Below are 20572 nucleotides of genomic sequence, written 5' to 3' on the forward strand. Positions count from 1 at the left end.
CCAAGGAACAACTGAATCCATAAATGAAACTTTATTTTAGAAACATTATTAACAAATCAACTGTATTAGTTCAATTTTTTAAAACATCAAGGAACATCAGCCATTTACAATACAAATCACAAATTGAAACATTGTTGATTCTAAGAGCTTCTTCTTTTGTAAAACCACAGCTGGCAAACAGGCATTAAACAATTAGTCAGGATGACAGCTAAAATCAAATTAAACAACAAATAAGGCAGTGAATGTCTGTTCCACATTAATACTTAAACAATTCTGTTTGGATTTAAGAAAAGAATTTGCCTGATTTTGTCGTGTTCTCAATATGCATGTAACACACCGTCCAAACACAACTGAAGCACAACACTGCTCACTGAAGTAGTGTGGAAGGCCCACTGCATTACAGCTGTCTTTATTACAGGAACTTTTCATTTTGGCAGTACAGTTGGACTTTGGACATGCATTCTAGCTCCTCCTGCTCACGCGGATCCAGGTGTCATCTTTCGGCGTGGTCACAAGCTCGTACCTAGCCTCAACCACCTGGCCTTCTACCCTGTGAAGTTTCAACTTACGAACCAGAGTGCTGAGAAGGACAGTGGCCACTGTGTAGGCAAACCTAAAGAGAAATAAAAGATACAATCATATCAGCACAATTTTAACTGAAGTCACCTTATACATTGTGCCTCATTGATTCCTGACCTTAACTCAGGGCACACTTGGCTCCCTGAAAAGCCTAGAAAGGAAAAGCTTTTCCTCACAGGTTCCTCTATAAATCTGTCTGGATTGAATCTGGGTAAAAACAGGGACATGGTCAAAAAGGTACCTTGTACAAGTACAAGTTGAGCAATATCCAGCATACTGCCTACATCACTACAAACCTGTAGGGCAGTGGCCATGTATCTGCATTCTGAAGTGCCACACCAAGAGCATAGATGACAAGGGTCTGGGGAAAAAAAAAAAAAAAAAAAGTCTAAAAATCAATGAGGCAAAAATGTTTTTGGCCTGAATTTAACAAATTTCTGTCAAAAAGTATATACACACGTACACATTTATATATTAATTTAATGAACAATATTGTACAAACTACAGTGAAACAAATAACCAGAATAAAAATGTGTAGTTACAATGTTTGGAGTGTATACATTGTAAATATTGTACATATTTAGACATCTATGAAATTATTGTACAATTGCATTTTTTTAAAAGCAACAACCTCTTTAGGAATGACATGCTGGTCAACTTTCCCCTCTACTTCCTGCAGTCGGGCTGCGACTGGCGTGAGTTTGGCTGTTCGGACCGTCTCATTCAGCACCTGCTGGCAATACCTGGATAAATAAAAACACTTTAATGTTTAATGCAGAGTGTCCAACATGTATGTGCAGAGGTGAAACATCTCAGGTTGAGACAAAACTATTGAGTGTCAGGGGTCAGTGCTCACTTGAGCTGTGGAATCTTATCCAGGGTAACAGGCTCCTCCCCTGTGACCTCAACAAGTTCCTGGAGCATCTTTTCCTGCACTTCCTTAGCAGTGGAGAGGAAGTGCACGGCCCAGATGCACACTGCAAAACCATGACAGGGGAAAACATTACTGAGTGCCAGAAATGCTAAAATGGTTTTGATGAAGCTAAATAGAGCAAATGAAAATTTGCAACAGCCCAAAATTAGCTAATAATTTAATAAAATGTCATAGTTTGACTATTAAACACCATTACACTGGGAAAAAAAAAAAAGCTTACAATTAGCAGTAATGGCACAACCAGCAAGGATGAACACCATGGCATCCTCCATCACCTGCAAGAAAAAGAATCAGGTCTGTATGGTGACTGGACCAGAAATTGAAGTTCTACACTTATAAAATATATCAATATACGTTATGATACAGCGGCACAGGTAATGTGTGGTGTATGTAAGCATTCACCTGTCGCTCGGTTAGATTTGCCTGGAGAAGAGAGTCCATAAATGTAGCCTGACCAGAGCAAAGGTCCTTCCTCTCTTTCAGGACAGATTTCAGCACGGACTCCATCTCAGCCAAAGCTATGGAGTCAACAGAAAAAAGTGTGGGGTTTGGGGGTGGATTTATGTTTCACAAACACTGGTCTACATGTGGTGCACATTCATCTGCTCCTTTACCACTTTCATAACGGCCCTTCCTGTTAGAGCTTTTCTCCATAGACCCATCCAGGTATCCTCGACCAATCTCTGACCAGATCTACACACAGACAACCACACGGCAAAATTAACCAAGAAACCTTTTAGAAAATACACACACACACTCAGGCTCTCCTAACCACTTACCGTTTCGTGGTTCTTGCGAAAACGGATGACCTCAGCATCATCACTGAAGCGGCTGCCCATTGCAAGCTGACTGACTGCCTTCATGGCCAAACCCAACAGATGGGCACAGAGCGGCATGTGCTGAGACTCAGGGTATGACTGCCATTTACCCACCAACTCGTCTGCAAGCTAACACACCAAGGAGGGATTAACGAGTAAAATAAACCCAACAGCATGGAATTCCACCAGGAAATGAGAAATGAACCTTCATAAGTAAAGGAAAGTTGTTCTGTAGGGTTGTGTTAACCGCATTTTCGTATGCTTTCTTCCTCATCAGAGCCTCTGCTGTTCCATCCCCTGACCCAGCCTGGTAACCCAGCAAGGACTTCAGCATTGTTTCAAAAGAATCAGCTAGAAACAGATCACAAAAAAAAACTATAGATGAGGCACACCAGCAGGTTCAGTGGCTTCGAAATGCGAATCTTTGATTTGACTCATTTGGAACGACTTGGCGCTGCAGTGAGACTCACTGGTCCTGTTGGGATTGATGTGCTGCTTGAGATGATCCGGCGACCCCAGACTGAGCACAGGGCGTCTGCCAAACCAGAAGGAGGCAACCGGACCAAACTGATCATGAAGGCCAACCAGAAACTCGTGCAAACTTCCTTTATCTATTAAGTCTTGGAGATTTCCATCTCTGGAAAAACAAGGGAAACATTCATGGCAACAGGAGCAACGAGACAGAGGAGATTATAAAGTAAAAAACATGTTTTACTTCTCTTCTGTTGGGTTTAGACCTGGGATGCCAGAAGCTCTCCTTGATGACTACATAAAAATATATATATATATAAAAAAATCATTCAGAGACATCCAAACTTGCAAGATTTCTGTTGTATTCGGTCTTGATCTTTCACGAACGTCTCGGTATCGTCAGTTTCTAAAACCCGTGACGACCACATTAAATATGCAATTCGGTGAAAATACCAGGTACACACACGTTTAATGCAGAACTGTAGCTTTGTTCGCCTAATTATTCAATTCGCCTTACCGGGTATAAATAAATAACTGCGCCGACCAGAATAATGACAAATGTCACTGCAAATATCGCAAAGTCCAGCATGCTTTCGTCTTCATTGAAACAAATGAAATATTAGAGGGGAAATCCTGTACGCCAACTTTAGCAAGTGCCCAGTAGCAATTGCGGCTAATAAAGTTGTAACCAGGTAACCGCCAGATACCACGTCCACCACACAAGCATCGATAAGATCGAACTTCGGCCTGTGGTCCTTGTAATTCACAAGAGAAAAGCAATCGACAGCCGATCGCGTCGCTTCAAGCCCTAATTTCTTTTATAGTATTTCGCTATAGTACTTCGACAGTACGTGGTAAAATGCTATATACTATAAAAATATATTTTCGTAAATTAAACATACCTCAACCTATTTTCCGATGTGGTAAAAAAAAAAATTGATACTTTGTCCTCGCCAACAGAAGGCGCCAGAGCATCTTCATAGTCACAGTCATAGTCACGGCTCTGTTACATTTACGGCATTTATCAGACGCCCTTATCCAGAGCGACTTACACTCGCCTATGAACCAGAAGACCCAGGTTCAAATCCCACTTACTACCATTGTGTCCCTGAGCAAGACAATTAACCCTAAGTTGCTCCAGGGACAGTCCCTGTAACTACTGATTGTAAGTCGCTCTGGATAAGGGCGTCTGATAAATGCTGTAAATGTAAACCGTGGCGGCTCTGGATTTGAACCAGCAACCGCTTCCTTAACCACTAGGCCATCACTGCCCCTATTCCCACTATATTCACACTATAAATATTCCATAAATTGTATTCTTTGGGCAGTTTATCGTTACCTTAAAACGAAACCGCTGACATGATGTATACAGCTGGATGGTATGATTTCCAGGCATATAACCTAATCCAATACAACACAATTCATGGTTTCAAATGAATGTAAGGAAGTAAAATATGTAGTGTTAAAGATGCTGAGATTTGTGTTGGGGGTGAGAAGGATGGACATGATTACGAATGAGTGCATTAGACGAACAATTTGTGTTGGAGGTTTTGGAGTGAAGGTCAGAGCGGCATGATTGTGTTTCTTTGGACACGTTCAGAGGAGAGATGTTGGGAGAAGGAAGCTGAGGACGGAGCCACCAGGCAGGAGGAAAAGATGAAATGTAGGTGGGAAGAGAAACATAAAGAGGTCAGGGGGAAATAGAGACAGTTGACACGCTGTGGCAACCCCTAACCAGAGCAGCCAAAAAAGAAAGGAACGTAAGGACAATCATATGGGGAAATAAAAAACAAAAAAAAAACACGACCAAACATTTGTGTCACAACTGAGCCGATGTATTTACAAAAGCACAAATTTACATCAAATGACTAACTATTCCCAAAAAAATAATACAAAATGTAAAATACTCTCTCTTTATAATTAAAACAAACAATTAAAAAGCACAATCTCATCAGGCTGTTAGTTCTGGCTTCTCTTGTGGTCTGGGATAGTCCACCTCCATCGCCATTAGGAACTCTGAGCAGAAAGAAGAAGAACCCCTGCTTTAGGCCACTATACTTGGCATACAAATCCATATTTTATATAATATATATAAAAAAACGTTCATAGGTATTTACTAGATTCAACCAAAGAACACCTCCTCACCTTCGGTGTAATCCATTTCGGGGCCAGAGGAGATAAGGACCCAGGCAACACCCACCAGCAGGGTTATCACCAGGTTGACTACAATCCAAGGGTGCAGGGTAGAGTGTTCCATTCCAGGAGACCTGTCTCGGGGACAATATACATCAGAACAACACTTGAAAGAGTCCCAAGGAGCCTTTTGAATCAAAAACCAAGCAGGTGTGTTGACAGGTGTGTTTACCACAGAGTTGAGTTTGCGGTGGGGTAAAGGTTGATTCTATCACTGGTCATCTGCAAGCTTAGAGAGAGGACTAGTGCAGAAAAATATACTGCAGAAGAAAAGATTAGACACAAACTGCATGAGAAGAACGGCAATAAGTAAGTAAATGTACTTTAAACTGGAAAAAGCAGAAACTCACAGAAAGAGGCTAGAGCCACAGGATCAAGTGTGAGCAAACTTCTCATTGCTACAGAGGCCTTGGCCAAGTTTAGTCTGGACAGTTTTACAGAAAAGCACAGAAAAAATTTGCATGACACAAAAAAGCAAGTTGCAGACACCAATTTGAGATCAAAGGGAACCGCCCATACCTGTCGAAAGCTGATACGGTGCTGAGAGCCAGCAGCAGGTACAGCAGTGACTGAGCAGGGTAAGCCAGACGATGGTACTGCTTCAGCAGGTTGGATAGGCTGTTCATCTGATCTCCAGCCAGAACGTAGATGATAATGATGTTCCACACTGCGTACCCCGCCAAAAAACCATGACAAAACAGACCAATCACCCTGCAAAAAGGGGGCACTTACCATTAACACAAAGCTAAACTGAAATGCCCACCACCTCTGAATGGGAGAAGATGCATTAAGGTGCTGCTGCACACCTGAAGCCACTGTGCACCTTCATGGAGACATCTCGGGTGGTCCAGGTGGCCTGGACGTCCATGAAGTTTGGCTCCATCTGATCGCTGGTTTTCCGTCTGTCTATCCGATCTGCTGCCTGAAAGCGGCCTGATTGGGCCAGAGCAAATGAACACACAGGTGCTTAGGTGCTGAAGTAAAGTGAAAAGTGAAAGCGATTTTTTTTTTTTTTACATTGAAAAGCGCGGTGACACCACAAAATGTGTCCTCTGCTTTTAATCCATCACTCTTGGTGAGCAGTGGGCAGCCGTGAACGGCATCCGGGGAGCAGAGTGTGGGCACGATGCTTTTCTCAAGGGGACTTCAGTGGAACCTTGGCAGGCAGGCTGGGATTTGAACCCCCAAACCTTTAGTTACAAGTTTGCTTCCTTACTTGCTAGGCCAGCACTGTAGCCCCACTGTGATATTTTTAATGCGGATACTCACGGCCTCTCTCCACAAACACCTTCCCCATCGGCTGACTCTGACCCATTGGCGCTGAGAACAAGGAATGCTGGGGAATTGGGCTCTGGGTTTCTGTGATGATGTCATCCTCCTCTACATCCAGTTCATTTGCAAACTGCGTCTCCGTGACCTTCTGCTTTCTGTTTCAACATTTAAAAAAACACATAAGAAATGCTTTAAAGATAAAAATCTATGGGCAATAATAGCTTACTACTGTATATTGTCCCTCCAGTCATGTATTGAAGTTTTGCAAAAAAAAAGATTGATTAATTAAAACCAATCCCTTGATATGGCCAATAATATTTCTTTAGGCTGTTCCTTTTTTTTGCAAACTTACCACTTGTGGAGACTAATAAAGGTTTCTCAACCCAATTCAATTCCACTTAAACCTGGGAGGATTATTTTGTTCTGGCTAAATCTGAACTATTTATACAGTTCTTTCTGCTAAAATGTAATGCAGAAAACAAAAAAACTGAAGATCACGCACTTTCTTTTTTTGGGTTTACGAGTCACTTCCTCTCCATCGGTGGCCTGTTCCATTGCATCTCCATTCACCAGGTCTGCATGGTCCCCATCCAGGTCTTTAACGATAATACAAATGCATGTTCAAAAGTGTAAAGCTGTGTAATCGTAATACAGCAAGGAGAGCCTGGAAACATTACCAGCAGCATGTCCCTTCTTTTTCTTTTTCTTCCTTTGCGGTGGCATGTCCTGGGGCTCGGGGGTCAGAGGCTCGTGGCTCTCAGACTGCCTACGACTGGCGAGCTCACTCATTTCCATGCCAGGGTCTATGTACACACACAGATGTGGCTTCGTAAGCGGTTGTCAGACATCGAGATCATTACATTACACTGATGAGCTCACCCTCCGGGTCTTCAACTCCATCTGCATCTTTCTTGGCCGCCTTCTTCTTCTTGCTTCTGGGTATCGGCATCTCATCTACATCCATTTCAGAAAATAATATAAAATCGCAGTGAGCCAAAATGCAAAAACGGGATGCAAATGCAGGACTGGCACATGAAAACTTATGCTCACCAGCAGTGTCTTGACTTCATTATTTTGAGAGTGAAACACGAAAGAAAAAAAGAAAAACTTTTTGTAACTATGTGCAGTGCTATTGGCTCATTTAATGCTCGGAACTTAATGCTCACCTTGGCATAGGAGGAAGTACGCGTGGTCCACGCTGGGAGGGAGACAAGCATGTTCAGAGCTCACCGGCGACAAATCACATATTACTTTATAATTCTCTGGAAATGCCCAGAATATGAATGAAACGGGGTATAAATTCTACCTCAATCTAAATATATTATTAACAATGGTCCACAAGACTTGTCTGAGTGCAAACAGAGATAATACCTTTCAGGAGCAGGTATTAAAGGAAGACGCCCTGGTGCGACGGGCAGAGGGACTTACCGCTGCTTTCCTCGCCATCCCAGCCAGTTCGACTGGGAGCAAAATTCAGACCTCAGGGTGATGGAGTGAATAATCCCGAGCTAAATTTGACAACATGCATCTGCCAGGGATCAGGATTACACACAGAGGCTGAAAGCTCCAACCCGTGGAGATCATAAAGCTGATGGTAGTAGCCTAGTGGTTAACACACTCGTCTGTGAACCAGAAGACCCAGGTTCAAATCCCACTTACTACCATTGTGTCCCTGAGCAAGACACTTAACCCACTTAAAAGTAGCCCCAGGAGAAGACTGTCCCTGTAAATACCGATTGTAAGTCGCTCTGGAAAAGGGCATCTGATAAATGCTGTAAATGTAAATAAAGCATCGTCCTTCCTGACTATCTGACAGTATTTGAAGTTATAGCCCTTCATCTGTCACTCATTAGGTACTGTATTGTATTAAATACTGTATTAAAGAGTCCTGGTCAGTAAATACAAGTACAGAGGGGGACGATGGGCAGCGGTGACGAGCGGGGGGAAATGAACGAAAGCGTGCAGTGGAGAGGTCCAGAAGCTGCTTTCAGGCCCACCTTCTACCCGCTTTACTCACTGTAGTGTGGGGCGGCGGAGGCGGCAGCTCCCTCCTCCGTGAGCCCTTTTCCTACGTGAGGGGGACAAATGAGCAAATTTACACAAACCAGCGGAGGCTCCCGAACAATAGCGTTCCGCTGTACGACCAACCTTTACATTTTCCTTCTCCATTATCGAGGAATTGGCATTCACAGGTTCATCTTGGACGTGGACGTTCACCGGTTACCATGCTGCGTTTATTTGTTGTCGTTAGAGGAACTTCCGCGCCGTAATATTTCTAATATACAGGCACTTGAAAAAAGAGGGGGTTGCCAGGCTGCGTTTATTTGTTGTCGTCAGAGGAACTTCCGCGCCGTAATATTTCTAATAAACAGGCACTTAAAAAGAGGTTGCTATTTTCACGCCAAATTGGCAAGTTTAACTAAAGTGAACGGATTTTGAACTTTACAATTTCATAATAACTTTCTCCGTCCTGATTATTAGAGCATTTTAGAAGTGCATTCACATAAACAATTATTAAATCCACCTGGTATCTCCTTTGTAACTGTTTTTATGGTGTCAGGAAATTTTGTGCGCCTTCCTTAATTCCAACTAATTGTTACTTGAATTCTTCCATATCAATAACAAGGCAAAAATAAAGAACACAAATTTGATTGACATGTTTTAACATAGTTACATTATTTCGAGTAACACAGCCGAACCAAGGTGCTTCTGTGATTTAAAAAGCCTGGTAACTTGTTAATCATGAAATTAGTAGGTGTGGCTGGCTGCAGGTTATAAAAAGGGTTCAATCGTTTGGGTGCAAAAGAAGTTTGTTTGCTGATAACCGAGGTTATGGCAAAGAGGTTAACGGCAAGTGCAATTTGTGCCGTTTTTAGCTTAATATGGTGCTGTAATGCACAACCTCTGTGGCAGCAGCAACCAGCCAAGCCTCGTGATCATGTACCTCAACAGCAACCATCCCGCTGGTTCCTGGAAACCACAAATCAAGTGGTTCCGCAGCAACAGGCGTCCCCTGTCAATAACATGATCCAGACACCTCACCACTTAAGGGACCCTGCAACACAGTTCCAGACCAAAGGGTATTCAGATGGACTGTGCCAAGTACGTGAATCTGACCGGGTGCCGTGTGGGGACTCCAGTGCCACTAGAGCCAACTGTGAATCTGTCAACTGCTGTTTTGATGGCCGACAGTGCTATTATGGCAGTGCAGGTAACAAGTGCTCTTTTACTAGTTCTGTCAAATATTCAGGTTGAGTAGTCTTAAGCAACAGCACTTAGTTGCTCCAGTGTTTTGTACTGCAAGGTGAATTAAACAGCCTTGCAGCCATGTGTCTTGAAGCAACATCTCACCCAACTGTGACCAGTAACTCTCCAGTGCACCAGGGATGGGCAGTTTGTGATTGTGGTGGCGAAAGACGTCACCCTACCTGAGCTAAGCCTGGATAGCCTCCGCTTGTTGGAAGGATCTGGTGGCCCTTGTGTACCCATTGATTCCAATGCTGCTTTTGTCATCTATCAGTTTCCCTTCACCAGCTGTGGCACCACAGTTAAGGTCTGTGCAATTTTCTGTTTAGAGTAGTTTTTTTTTGTTTTTTTTTGCACTGACTTTTATGACTTTCAGGAGGAACATGGTTATATAGTGTATGAAAACATAATGTTCTCCACGTATGAAGTTGGAATTGGGCCTCGGGGATCAATCACAAGGGACAGCAGTTTTGAGTAAGTGTCCTCCAAGCAAACAAAACACCATTACCAGCTAGCACGACTTGCTGCAAGACTCTTTAAATTCTATTTTCTAAGATCTGCAAAGGGTTGAGGCCCTTTAATGATCACTCTTGTGTGTGGCATTTTCTTTCCAGGCTGTATATTCAGTGTAGGTATTCTGACACAGCAGTGGAAGCGTTGGTACTTGATGTGAATCCTCTTCCTCCCCCTTCCAATGTGGCCCTGGGTGGACCTCTAAGAGTGGCGCTCAGACTGGCCAACGGACCATGTACCACCAAGGGCTGCTCTAATGGTAACTCAAGAATAATCAAGCCCCCAAGAATAACCCCCCCAAGTATGATTTAATTCCCAATAATGTGAAGTGGTTCACCTTCCTCAGCAGCTGAAGTGTACAGCTCCTTCTATACTGACATGGAGTATCCGGTAACAAAAGTCCTGAGGGAGCCAGTTTATGTAGAGGTTCACATCCTGGAACGAACCGATCCAAACATTGTCCTGCTCCTGGACCACTGTTGGGCCACATCCACTCAAGATCCACTCAGCCAGCCCCAGTGGGACCTCCTGATTGATGGGTAAATGGACTTACACTCAAAATGTAGTTGTGGTGCTTAAGCTGGTTTTTATTTTATATTTTTAAAATATAAATAGGTGTCCATATAATGAAGACCATTACCTCACGACTGTGGTTCCAGTTGATTCCACCTCTGGGTTACAATTTCCAACCCATTACAAGCGGTTTGTCATGAAGATGTTCACGTTTGTACAGGACACCTCACTTCTGCCTCTAGAGACAACAGTAAGTCTTCAACCAGTTCAGAATTGATCCAGTATCTAGTACTCCTGACCCAATCCAGAAAAGCATGAGTATGATTTAATGACTGCACAAAGTGTGTGGTATGGCATTCTGGGTAAATGTATGGAAAAATGCTCTCCCTTTTCTGCATTTAGGTGTTCATTCATTGCAGTACATCAGTTTGTCTTCCCTCTGCTTCAGAACCATGTCAGCAAGCATGTCGCAGCAGAAAACGTGAGCTTTCTTATGTAATCTCAACCCTGTAATATACACTACTCGCAGTAAGTTAGGGATATTGGTATTTACATGAGTGCTTCTCCTATTTGCTCTGAATTTTAATGAAATAGGTTTCCTTTGCTATTACTAATAATATGAGAAACACCATTTTCCTTTCATATTTATTACCCCAAAAATGACAGCGATAGCCCCAAATAACAAAAACTGACTGTTTCCACCATTTGCCGTAATGACTGCGATGTCTCATGCTCCTCACTAGCCTCATGATGTTCTGAGGCAATGCATTTCACTTCCACAAGTGCTACACCCAGTTCTGAAGTGAAACCCCGTATGTAGGACATCCACTAAGGCTCTCACAAGATCCCTAACTTATTGTGAGTAGTTTATATTAATTCTGTCTCAAACCTATATTTAACTAATTAAATTTACCCTTCAGAAAGATCACTTGCTGACCGTAAGGACTCTATGGAAAGAGTTGTGGTCACCAGTGGGAAAGTAATCATGATTGCTGCATTATACAACAGAAGTCAGGTAGATGACGCATCTTCAGTTTTGCCCTCTGAAGGTATGATCTTTCATTACTTTGGTCATGATGCTGGAACGTTCAACCCTGCCGCTGCTGTAACAGTTTAAAAATTTATTTACGGACCTCCCCCCCCCCCCCCCCCCCCCCCCATGACCACCTTTCTAGAAAGTGACTTACCTGCCGAAGTACTTTTTGAATATGACCTTGTCTCTGCTGATGAGGTGTCACAAATAGAATCTCCTGTGTCAAGCAGAATTCGGGCTGATGAAACGGGAGCGGGTGAGTTCTGCTCAAAGCGAACACTTCTTATTCAGGTCGACATGTCTCCAGATTCCTAATCGTACAATTTTTTTTTTTTGCAGCATCTCATATCATGAGTTATGTAATTGTGGGTGTGACGTCTATGACTGCGTTTGGAATTGCTGGTCTCGTGGCAGTGCTTCTTTGGCAGAGGAAGCGTCGCATGCAATTTGTCTTTGTATAGATGTGAACCAGAGGTGTTGCGTGCTTTGCTCATAAACTTCTTTTTAAACGTGCAGCGGTGTTTGGGTTTATTTTTAAGCTAAGTGTCTTAACTTTGCTTTTTGCTAATTGTTTTGGGGGGGGGTCCATAGTACTTGCTGAGTTTTCTAATAAATCTGTAGTTTCCCCAACAAGTCTCAGGGCAGGAACTAGTATAGCCAGCCTATCCCAGGGGAAAGTGAAGTAATCCTGAGCTAAATTTAATGATTGCCATCTGCCAGTGGTCAGGACTTAACCTACTTCAACATAACTGTATTGCCCAATTTCAGTTTTTTTTTTTTTTTTTTTTTTAAATAACAAAGTTGACATTGGAACATTCATCTATGAGACTTTTTTTATTTATTTTTTACATCTGCCAGAATTAGGGATTTCAACAAAGGGTCATCCCTGTATTATGGGACAAACAAATCAGGTTCCTTGTTCAACTAGCTGCTCTACTCCCATCCTGCTCTTAGTTCTGGGCCGATGGTCTGATCCATGCGGCTGGAACCCACTGGGGTTCTTCCTGTGCTCTCTTGACTGCAGTAAGGAGCTGATCCCTTGCATCTTGCAAAATGTTATTCACAATCACAAAGTCAAAGAATTGGCAATACTGTGACTCAATCTTCTTTGACACCTCTTCCATCTCCTGATATTCTTCATCCTAGAAGAGAACCAAAAGCTGTATATCTACCTTCCTGCCCGCATCTGTACAATACAAACATTTTAAGCTTTATCCACCCACATGACACATTCTCTTGGCATTGACCCCTTTATATTGTAATCTGTATAGCACCTTATTTATATATGTGCATGTATATTCTTTTATGCATCTGTTTACTTGCTCTTAACCATATCACTGTACTTGTACAATGACAAAAAGGCCATCTTGTATCTCGTAGCACTTGGTGTGGACAAACCTTGAAATAGCGGCTGGTGTAGTAGTTGGTGGTGATCTGTGACTTTTTCCTCGTCTGCCTCATGCATTCTGCTACTGGGGGCTTTATGTAGATTACGTAAGCCCTCAGTTCATGTGTACGCACTGACAGAATGGCCTACAGTCACATTTAGACAAATATTATCAGAACATCTGAAGCATTTTTTGTGCAGTCAATTAAAATAATATTACATGTGATGGGCTTACGTTTAATCAGTTATGCCACACCTACAAAAAAAGAAACTTACATGAGGTTCAATGTCAATGATGCAGATCTTTCCACTGTCTTGTACAGTCTTTATTGCATCCATACTGGTTCCATAAAGGTGGCCTCTGTACTCTCCATAGTCAACAAACCTGAGGTCAACAAATATCTTAGCTGTTTACATAAATACCTGTATTAACATTCTTATTAACATAAATGATTGTACCTGTTATTGTAAGCCATATTCTCAAAGAGTTCTCGACTGATGAAATGATATTCTCGGCCTGACTCCTCGTGGCTCCTGGAAGGCCTTGTGGTGTCTGAATTATAGAAAATGGCGGACATTACATCTTACAGTTTGGCTAAACAACACCTCATAGAAAGAAACCTACGTGGCACGGCGCCCATGTAGACTTGGGGGTTCATTTCAATCAGTCTTTTACGCAGCTCATTGACACCAACTCCAGATGGCCCTGAAGAAACAGAAGATCTGTGACTTAGAGTTTATGATGCCACAACCAGTTCCTATTATTTGGATTAGGGCTAGACTCTCACCAACTAATGCAATGACACGGTGTGTGTCATTTGGATGCCGCAGGTAGCGCACCACCTCCTCATAGGGGGTCTCTAGCGCATCCCAGCAGCAGTTGGTTGGACAGTGGGGGGTGCCTGCGATCTGTGTCCCAGGCCTCCGACTCAGACGGAGACTTCTACGAAATCCCGCTGCATTCAGTATCAACAGTAAAAAGCAAGTTCAAATAATACTTAAGCCCTGTGGTTGGATTAGTAATGTTACTTAATAACTTACCCATGTAAACTCCACTGTTGTTACTGCTGAAATCCCCCTCATCTAGGCAAAAACACGCTGAAAATCAGTTCGAAACACTCCACAGGAAGCTGTAATATGGAGACAAACCCGTGTCTCACCTTCTCTGAGTTCCTCTGCATGGCCGACATGAGAAAAAGACAACAACTTAAATTCAACAATTTGTATATGACCAAGGGCTCACAATACACACCATCAGTAAATAATTCTAAAACAGTATAGCTAGGAAATAATATATTGCACATATTTAAGAAAGGACTTACCTACCAGATTCAAAAGTTTCCTCATCTGAGAAAATAAATGTTAACAACGTGTTTATCTGGGGATAAAAATTATTATTTTTTTTAATTACAAAAGGATTGATGAAGTGTTACCTGTCTCAACACACTTTTCATCAATGGCGATGAGATCCTCCTCTTCCGGGAAGACAAACAAAGAATTCTGACATAACCACAACATCATAAATCACAATACTTAATCAAAACCTTAATCATGCAGACCTTCATCCACTGTGCTCACTGCCGACCAGCATTAAAGTAGAGGAAAAAAATTAAGCGTGTTTAAAGTGAAATTCATGTAAAACGAGTTGCATGTCTGGTATTCACTCACACGCTTTGAGACATGTATGAGGCTGGTATGCCTGAAACCAAAGCATCTCCCTCTGCTTCCTGATCACAAAGACACACACACACACTCACATCTTTGCATTTGCGCTTATATCAAAAAACGTTCATGCACAGCCTAACCATGACAGGCTAAAATGCCTGGTCTCTCATGGTAAATGGTAAATTTATATAGTGACCCTGACCTTTTCAAGAAATTGGTGGAGGGGATGAGGCCTGCACAAGCTGAGGTGCTAGGCAGTTTCTTGGCCTGCCACCAGAGGGCGTCGGTCTGGTCCACGATCTCCAGTACGTCTCCTTTGCTGAAGGCCACCCCAGCATCAACGCAGGGGATGGTAGGGTCCTGCTCAGGGCTATAGTCTACCATGACCCGAACATACAGCTGGGGGGATTACACACACAAAGATGCACATACACACAGGCACACACGCGTTCATACAGACAGACATACATGCACCAACAAGCAGACAAGCGCACAAGTGCAGACAGGGATGCACATAAGCATACACAGGTATGCACAGGTACATAAAAGCAACGAGATGCACACACAGAGACAAGCAGACAAAAAAATCGTGAAAAGACAGAGGAAGACACACACACAGAGACACACACAAGCAAAAACAGATTCCTCCACGGATACGTACACACAGACACACAAAGAAGCAGACAGAAGAGAGCAAACACAAATTACTGATATTACTGAATCTTTGGCACATTTGCCAAATAATATTAATTCTGTTTATTCATTCTCACCATGGTCTGGTTATTAACTGGTCGTTCAGTCATTGGCACCACTTTGAACATTATGGTGCCATGACAATGAGCCTATTTGTGAAAAAAGAACAGTGCCATTATCTGCTAATTTGTTAACAGTTTCTGAATGTACACATATGTTTTTCATGTGTTTGTGAACCAACCAATATCTGTATGATTTGTTCCGGCTCCAGGCCAAATACAGGGTGTCCGTTCACCTCCACCAGCCTGTCGCCAGCATGCAGGAGGCCTGATGTAAAGACAGAAGTGCTGACATACGCTCTCACACATACACTTTGCAGAGTTTTTACATGAATGCCGAGACAAGGGATGTTTCTGTCTCACCACTGCGGTCAGCTAGACCTCCGTGGATCACTCTCGCTACAAATATCTCCCCAGTTGCCTCATCCCTCCGTATTGTTGCTCCCTGCAAGGCAAAGAGGACTGTAAGTCTCAGAATGTGGTGTATCTTCTCCTGAACCCAACGAATGGATTGACCAGCGTGAACTGAACGTCCCTTAAAAATGGTAGGAAAGAGAGATATGAGATACACATAATTCCACCCAGAACTGCATGAAATTATGGCTCATGGTTCAAATATGATAATGAATGGGCCAAATGTTTAGGGTGGAAGCAGGTGGCTTTTTGACAAAAAAAAAAAAAAAAAACGATTGAGTTGAATGTTTTAACACTGCTCTCTGCTGGAAGGTGCATTAATGTGCACACAAGCACAGTGGAAATGAAATGGCTGAGAGCCATAAAGCCAAGATATGCAGATGTGGAAGACAAAGCTGTGCAGATGATCAGGTGGAAACAGTGGTCATATTCATGTGAAATGGTCAAAGGATGAGGAATTATGATAGACATGATATGTTGAACATTTAATGGCAAGTAAAAGGTCATTTGCCTGTTGGCTGCAAGCTGCAGGTTCCCATGATCAGAAAAGATGGAACTGGAAGTGAAGCAGAGGGAGGAGCGGCGCATCACTTTCTTTTCTTCTTTCGCATTTTCTTTTTGACAGACAGGCAGCCAGTCCCATCATTATCAAGGGCGGGTCTAGTCGCCCATAGGCCATCGGGCAGCTGTACCTGTTCGTCCCTGCCTCTGCTGTTCAGAACAAACTGACCAGTTCTCTTAGCTCTGGTTTTGGGTGTTGCACAGGCAGAGACAGGCAGCGAGTAGCTTTCATGCGTTGTGATTGGCTGATCCAGGTAGCTGCTGGAGGATGAGGAGGTAGAGGAAGAGCAGGATGGACACCTGCTGCGGCGAGAGGGAGGGGAACGACTCAGAGAACTGGCTTTCTTGGTTGGTTTGCCAGGAGGTGGCTGATAACCAGATGCATTAGAGCAGGGTGTTCCATTAAAGACTGTATGGTTATGGGATGTTGTGTTACCATGGAAACTTGCAGGACCATCACCTTGCGATGAACCATGGCTTAGAGGCATACTGTCAGCTTTTTTTCCAGTCGCATTTGCTTTTCCGGAAACGACGAGTCCCTGCAGCTTGTCTACCACCTCCGCCAGCAGCGTGAGAGCCTGCGCGTTCTCCTGAACACTCTCCGACATGCGTGCGGTGGCGGCCGCCATCTTGCGGCCAAGCAGACACACATCGTTGGTGCGGCGCTCCATACAGCAGGCGGCCTGCTGGACTGTACAGCGCAGTTCGTCCAGGCTTTCCGGTTCGTCCAGCTCCGTAGGGGGGCAGTGCTCCGGCCTCTGTCTCTGCGGACGTTGCATTGGGCTGGAGGGGGCCGACTGGGCATGAAGGGGGATCCTGGGGGGCAATGGAGGGGGCAGGGGCTGGTCATCGGACGAGGGGCAACAGGCAGGGGGTGGTGCAGGCCAGAGTTCCTGGCTGGGGTACGAGTGAGGCAGGGTGTGGATTTGGTTGCTTCCTGTCTCACACTCGTCACCACTGTTTATCTCTTCAATAACATTGTCTCCAGAGACAGGAAGAAAGTCAGGTAATGGTGGAGGAGCGGAAAAAAATTGAAGCATCAGTATCTGAGAAAGATCAGATTGTATTTGTCTTGTAAACAAGACAAATATTAAAAAATGCATAAAAACTGTATGAGGTCTTACAGCCTTATTCTCCTTACCAATCATTACTGAACTGCAGACTGATGGGACGGAGCGACTGAGGCCCCGCCCCCAGAACACACCGCGTGGCTGACATTTTGAGCTGCTGTCAATGCTAGCATAACGTTGTAAAATGTGAGGTGAAGCCGATGCACAGTTGGGCTCGAGTTTGGCCGGGGTTGAATTGCCCCTTCGAGGGGGACCTTTCCTTCTTTGGCTGGGGCTCCTGGCATTGGCACGACAGCTGGGGATTTCTTTCTGTCGGGTCAACTTCCTCAGTGTGTCCCAGTGGCTACCGATGCAACCTCCTACTCCCCTCTTACACAGGAGAGAGATACCATCGCCATTAGAGTCACAGAGAACTATACAGTAATTTCACCCCCAACATACAGGGGGCACTACTAACCAGAGGCTGGTTATTCTTCACCAGGCAAACAATCCTCATGGCCTCTTCTTCATCAGGAAGATCATCAGGCAAAGGTGGAAGCACAGGATTGTAATCTTTTTGGGCCACCATGTCATGTGCCAAAAGGAGAGCCTGCACACATAAAACATTTATACAACAGAGCGATTGGTGTTCTCCATCATGCCACAGTTACATTTGGATGAGTACAACTCAAGTCTGTGACATTGTACATTGTGTTTTGGATTTTGAAAGACTCGATTATTATTTCAAATAAGATAAAAAATTATTCACATAATAGTCAATAGATTTTTACTAATTCACTTTTTCACAGAAATTTCTAAATTACCTTACATTTTGGAATAGAAGTGTGAATCAAAAAGTAATACATGCTATCTGAAGTAACATGGTCCAGCTGAATTCCTCACCTGCAAATGGGGGTCTCTCAGCAGGCCGAACAGCGCTCTAGCCTCAGGTGAATAGCCTCCAACAGACAGGTCGGCTTGTATCTGTTAACAAGCAGCAGGAAAGGGTCTGGGCCTTTAACCCCCGGTTTTAAATAGTTCCAGTGTGATAACAATTCTCAAGCTGAAGACCACAAGTTCTGACCTGCATAGAGAGACGTGAAGCATATGGGAGGTAGGGCCGCGGGGACGTCCTCAGATAGTGTTGCAAGCACTCATATACCTGAAAATGAAAGAGATCTGAGAAATAAAACTAGGCCAGTTCTTCCAATAGACTGTACCACAGCTGGAAATATTTATTCCCAATAAAAAAAAAAAAAAAAACGTAATGAGACAAGTGTCTGTTGGCCTTAGCAGAGCGGTTTTTTGTGCATTCATCTAGGCAGATTGCTTCAGGTTGTTTGGATTAAGCTTGGACAGTCATTTTCAGACTCACAGTTTCTTAATGAGATCAAGACCCTGGCTGGGCCACTGCAGGACATGTTTGTCCCAGAGCTGATTTGTACTTCCTCTTGAAATCAGTTTCTCCAATATGGACAATCTCTGCTGAAATAACTCTAAAGCGAGATCCTGATCCAGTCATCACTGTAGGTAGGACATTGTAGAGTTGGTGCCTTGTTTTTCAGTTGAAAACAAATTGATTAATCCTAGTGAAACTGTCATGTAAAGTGTTGAATTACAAATCAAAGATGGCCCATACCTAGGCAATGTTGCATTTTTTACGACTTTACTTCTGTAATTCTTTTTTTTTAATCTGTAGATTTGTACATGACTACTTGCATATTACTAAAATGAAAGTTTTTGCTATATTTGCTATGTTTTATAAGAATAAACTGGAACAACTATTTATAGCAGCTGAACTCTTTGGGACTGACCTTCAGCAGGGACTGCAGCCAGGGGGCATTGAGTAGAGTGTACAGCAGCTCCGCTCCATTAATGTCTCTACTGATGGACTCCTTGACCTCCTCAACCACTCTGGCCAATATCTGTGCCAGGCCTGACAATCAAAACTCACAATTTGGTATTTGACTACAAATACAAAATGAAGTGACTCCAGAACCTTCTTACTGTTCTGACGAAGCCTTTGGGGTGCCACAGGGTGCTCCTCCATTGCTGGCCTCATGGTGGATCCAGATGGGGATTTCTTTGGACTGGATTGCAGCAGAAACCAATAGGTTATCTCTAGATTAGACTCTTCCTGATTCTCCTTGGTTAAGTGTATCGTATCCAGAGAATCACCTTCCAAGGTACATCATGAATGTAGACCATCGGTGTTCTCCAGCTAAGATTGAATAAGACTACAAAACAACGATCTCTTTTGTTTCTCTTGACTCCAAAATATTAAATGCTGATTGTGTACCTACCTGGTGCTCTTCCTCGTGTCTTCTCTATTCTCCAGGGTTTCTCTCGTTTAAGGTGTGGAAGCAGCGGCCGCTCTCATGGCCATGCTGGTTTCTACTGATATAGGAGGATTTCAGATACACTGCCCGGCAATGACCAAGAGAACAGCCGGTGATATTCCCTTATGGAGAGCCCAGAGAAAAGAGGGCAGTAATCCCTCTATCCTACTTAATCCCAAGCGAGTGAGTGAGGGAGAGAGACAGAGGTGGAAAGAAAGAGAGAGACAGATAAAGGGGAGGTGGGGGGCTTTCCTTTCCCATCCTCTTGTTTTTGAGCTGTCATGGCAATCTAAAGCTTCTTAACTTTTTCCTGCATTTAAAGATAGCCTGTCATATCCACACAATAAAGTGTGCAGGCTGCACAGGCAAACCATGTTCTTTTACGTGTGTTTAAAGCGAGCCGACTCACACTAATGCCCTGTAAAACACAGCATGAAAGCAACTTAACCTTGGCTCTAATGCATGTACATCCTCACATACATAGGAAATTAAATCCCTGAGTGTATTTTAAGCAGATGCCCCTCCCTCACACATTATATATTGTATCTTAACTCTCATCAGCCCTGGTAAAATCACTGCAGTGGTACCTGTCATAAGGTGCGGAATTTTAGTGCAGCAAAGGGTGCTTGAAAATGTATCATATTCTATGTGAGTTTTGGATGATCAGCAACTTTGACGAGGACCAAATTCAGATGCTAAAAAACTGGGTCAGAGCATGTCCAAAATGGAAAGGTATCCAAGGAAGCAGTTTATGAACTTCAGCTCATGCTGAACATTGCCCACCACTGAAACCATCAGAACCATCCAGTAGACAAGTTAAAGAGGCTCTACTG

At 43.4% G+C, this 20572-nt stretch overlaps 4 protein-coding genes across 13 annotated transcripts; 1 reads left to right on the forward strand and 3 right to left on the reverse strand.

Annotated features, from left to right (window-relative positions):
* Positions 1 to 16: 16 nt before the first annotated feature.
* Positions 17 to 3730, reverse strand: cyp20a1 (cytochrome P450, family 20, subfamily A, polypeptide 1). Its single transcript, XM_028981011.1, has 13 exons — positions 3320 to 3730; positions 3047 to 3096; positions 2802 to 2968; positions 2537 to 2682; positions 2293 to 2460; positions 2128 to 2206; positions 1916 to 2031; positions 1734 to 1788; positions 1436 to 1556; positions 1211 to 1322; positions 876 to 940; positions 697 to 786; positions 17 to 613 (listed from the first exon to the last, which is right to left on the reverse strand). The coding sequence occupies exons 1-13, from the start codon at positions 3389 to 3391 to the stop codon at positions 463 to 465; spliced, it is 1392 nt and encodes a 463-aa protein (XP_028836844.1). The 5' UTR covers positions 3392 to 3730; the 3' UTR covers positions 17 to 462.
* An 860-nt stretch (positions 3731 to 4590) lies between these two features.
* On the reverse strand, positions 4591 to 8999 carry tmem237b (transmembrane protein 237b). 5 transcript variants are annotated; one of them, XM_028979874.1, is made up of 14 exons: positions 8422 to 8511; positions 8285 to 8335; positions 7434 to 7465; positions 7318 to 7331; positions 7147 to 7221; positions 6945 to 7070; positions 6770 to 6863; positions 6265 to 6422; positions 5802 to 5928; positions 5515 to 5706; positions 5346 to 5419; positions 5168 to 5255; positions 4948 to 5069; positions 4591 to 4818 (listed from the first exon to the last, which is right to left on the reverse strand). In XM_028979874.1, the coding sequence occupies exons 1-14, from the start codon at positions 8434 to 8436 to the stop codon at positions 4754 to 4756; spliced, it is 1233 nt and encodes a 410-aa protein (XP_028835707.1). In that variant the 5' UTR covers positions 8437 to 8511; the 3' UTR covers positions 4591 to 4753. The 5 variants fall into 5 exon arrangements, with proteins under 5 accessions (XP_028835707.1, XP_028835709.1, XP_028835710.1 ...); XM_028979876.1 differs by having other exon boundaries at positions 7696 to 8335; XM_028979877.1 differs by having other exon boundaries at positions 8265 to 8335; positions 8416 to 8511.
* A 292-nt stretch (positions 9000 to 9291) lies between these two features.
* Positions 9292 to 11926, forward strand: zp2l2 (zona pellucida glycoprotein 2, like 2). The gene is made up of 10 exons (XM_028979349.1): positions 9292 to 9478; positions 9633 to 9820; positions 9890 to 9987; positions 10128 to 10285; positions 10376 to 10565; positions 10642 to 10789; positions 10942 to 11020; positions 11460 to 11588; positions 11803 to 11828; positions 11912 to 11926. The coding sequence occupies exons 1-10, from the start codon at positions 9292 to 9294 to the stop codon at positions 11924 to 11926; spliced, it is 1218 nt and encodes a 405-aa protein (XP_028835182.1).
* Positions 11927 to 12387: 461 nt separating this feature from the next.
* mpp4b (MAGUK p55 scaffold protein 4b) lies at positions 12388 to 19922 on the reverse strand. 6 transcript variants are annotated; one of them, XM_028981657.1, is made up of 23 exons: positions 19704 to 19890; positions 19579 to 19637; positions 19408 to 19490; positions 19215 to 19336; positions 18485 to 18562; positions 18304 to 18384; positions 17879 to 18010; positions 15740 to 15821; positions 15559 to 15644; positions 15395 to 15466; positions 14827 to 15023; positions 14628 to 14686; positions 14519 to 14536; positions 14393 to 14434; positions 14286 to 14306; positions 14120 to 14134; positions 14001 to 14042; positions 13748 to 13915; positions 13585 to 13665; positions 13419 to 13512; positions 13236 to 13344; positions 12971 to 13105; positions 12388 to 12714 (listed from the first exon to the last, which is right to left on the reverse strand). In XM_028981657.1, the coding sequence occupies exons 2-23, from the start codon at positions 19593 to 19595 to the stop codon at positions 12523 to 12525; spliced, it is 1926 nt and encodes a 641-aa protein (XP_028837490.1). In that variant the 5' UTR covers positions 19596 to 19637; positions 19704 to 19890; the 3' UTR covers positions 12388 to 12522. The 6 variants fall into 6 exon arrangements, 3 of the variants coding, with proteins under 3 accessions (XP_028837490.1, XP_028837491.1, XP_028837492.1); XM_028981658.1 differs by lacking the exon at positions 19579 to 19637 and having other exon boundaries at positions 19704 to 19889; XM_028981659.1 differs by lacking the exons at positions 19408 to 19490; positions 19579 to 19637; positions 19704 to 19890 and adding an exon at positions 18776 to 18924 and having other exon boundaries at positions 19215 to 19320.
* Positions 19923 to 20572: the final 650 nt, after the last annotated feature.

Source organism: Denticeps clupeoides, chromosome 5, assembly GCF_900700375.1.
Source record: "Denticeps clupeoides chromosome 5, fDenClu1.1, whole genome shotgun sequence".
Classification (NCBI taxonomy): domain Eukaryota; kingdom Metazoa; phylum Chordata; class Actinopteri; order Clupeiformes; family Denticipitidae; genus Denticeps; species Denticeps clupeoides.

Excerpts from the sequence above, each read along its gene's own strand:
- cyp20a1 (XM_028981011.1), bottom strand. The coding sequence starts at position 3,391 with ATGCTGGACTTTGCGATATTTGCAGTGACATTTGTCATTATTCTGGTC. Across the intron at positions 2,969-3,046 it reads CTAAACCCAACAGAAGAGAA|AGATGGAAATCTCCAAGACT; the intron begins GTAAAACATGTT and ends TTGTTTTTCCAG. Across the intron at positions 2,683-2,801 it reads CATCAATCCCAACAGGACCA|CTGATTCTTTTGAAACAATG; the intron begins GTGAGTCTCACT and ends ATCTGTTTCTAG.
- mpp4b (XM_028981657.1), bottom strand. Across the intron at positions 13,513-13,584 it reads CTACATGGGCGCCGTGCCAC|ACACCACAAGGCCTTCCAGG; the intron begins GTAGGTTTCTTT and ends TCTATAATTCAG. Across the intron at positions 13,106-13,235 it reads TCATTGACATTGAACCTCAT|GCCATTCTGTCAGTGCGTAC; the intron begins GTAAGTTTCTTT and ends ATGTGACTGTAG.
- tmem237b (XM_028979873.1), bottom strand. The coding sequence starts at position 8,436 with ATGGAGAAGGAAAATGTAAAG. Across the intron at positions 8,336-8,415 it reads TGGAGAAGGAAAATGTAAAG|GAAAAGGGCTCACGGAGGAG; the intron begins GTTGGTCGTACA and ends CCCCTCACGTAG. Across the intron at positions 7,071-7,146 it reads TGGAGTTGAAGACCCGGAGG|ACCCTGGCATGGAAATGAGT; the intron begins GTGAGCTCATCA and ends GTGTGTACATAG.
- zp2l2 (XM_028979349.1), top strand. The coding sequence starts at position 9,292 with ATGATCCAGACACCTCACCACTTAAGGGACCCTGCAACACAGTTCCAG. Across the intron at positions 9,988-10,127 it reads ACAAGGGACAGCAGTTTTGA|GCTGTATATTCAGTGTAGGT; the intron begins GTAAGTGTCCTC and ends TTTTCTTTCCAG. Across the intron at positions 10,790-10,941 it reads TTCTGCCTCTAGAGACAACA|GTGTTCATTCATTGCAGTAC; the intron begins GTAAGTCTTCAA and ends TTCTGCATTTAG.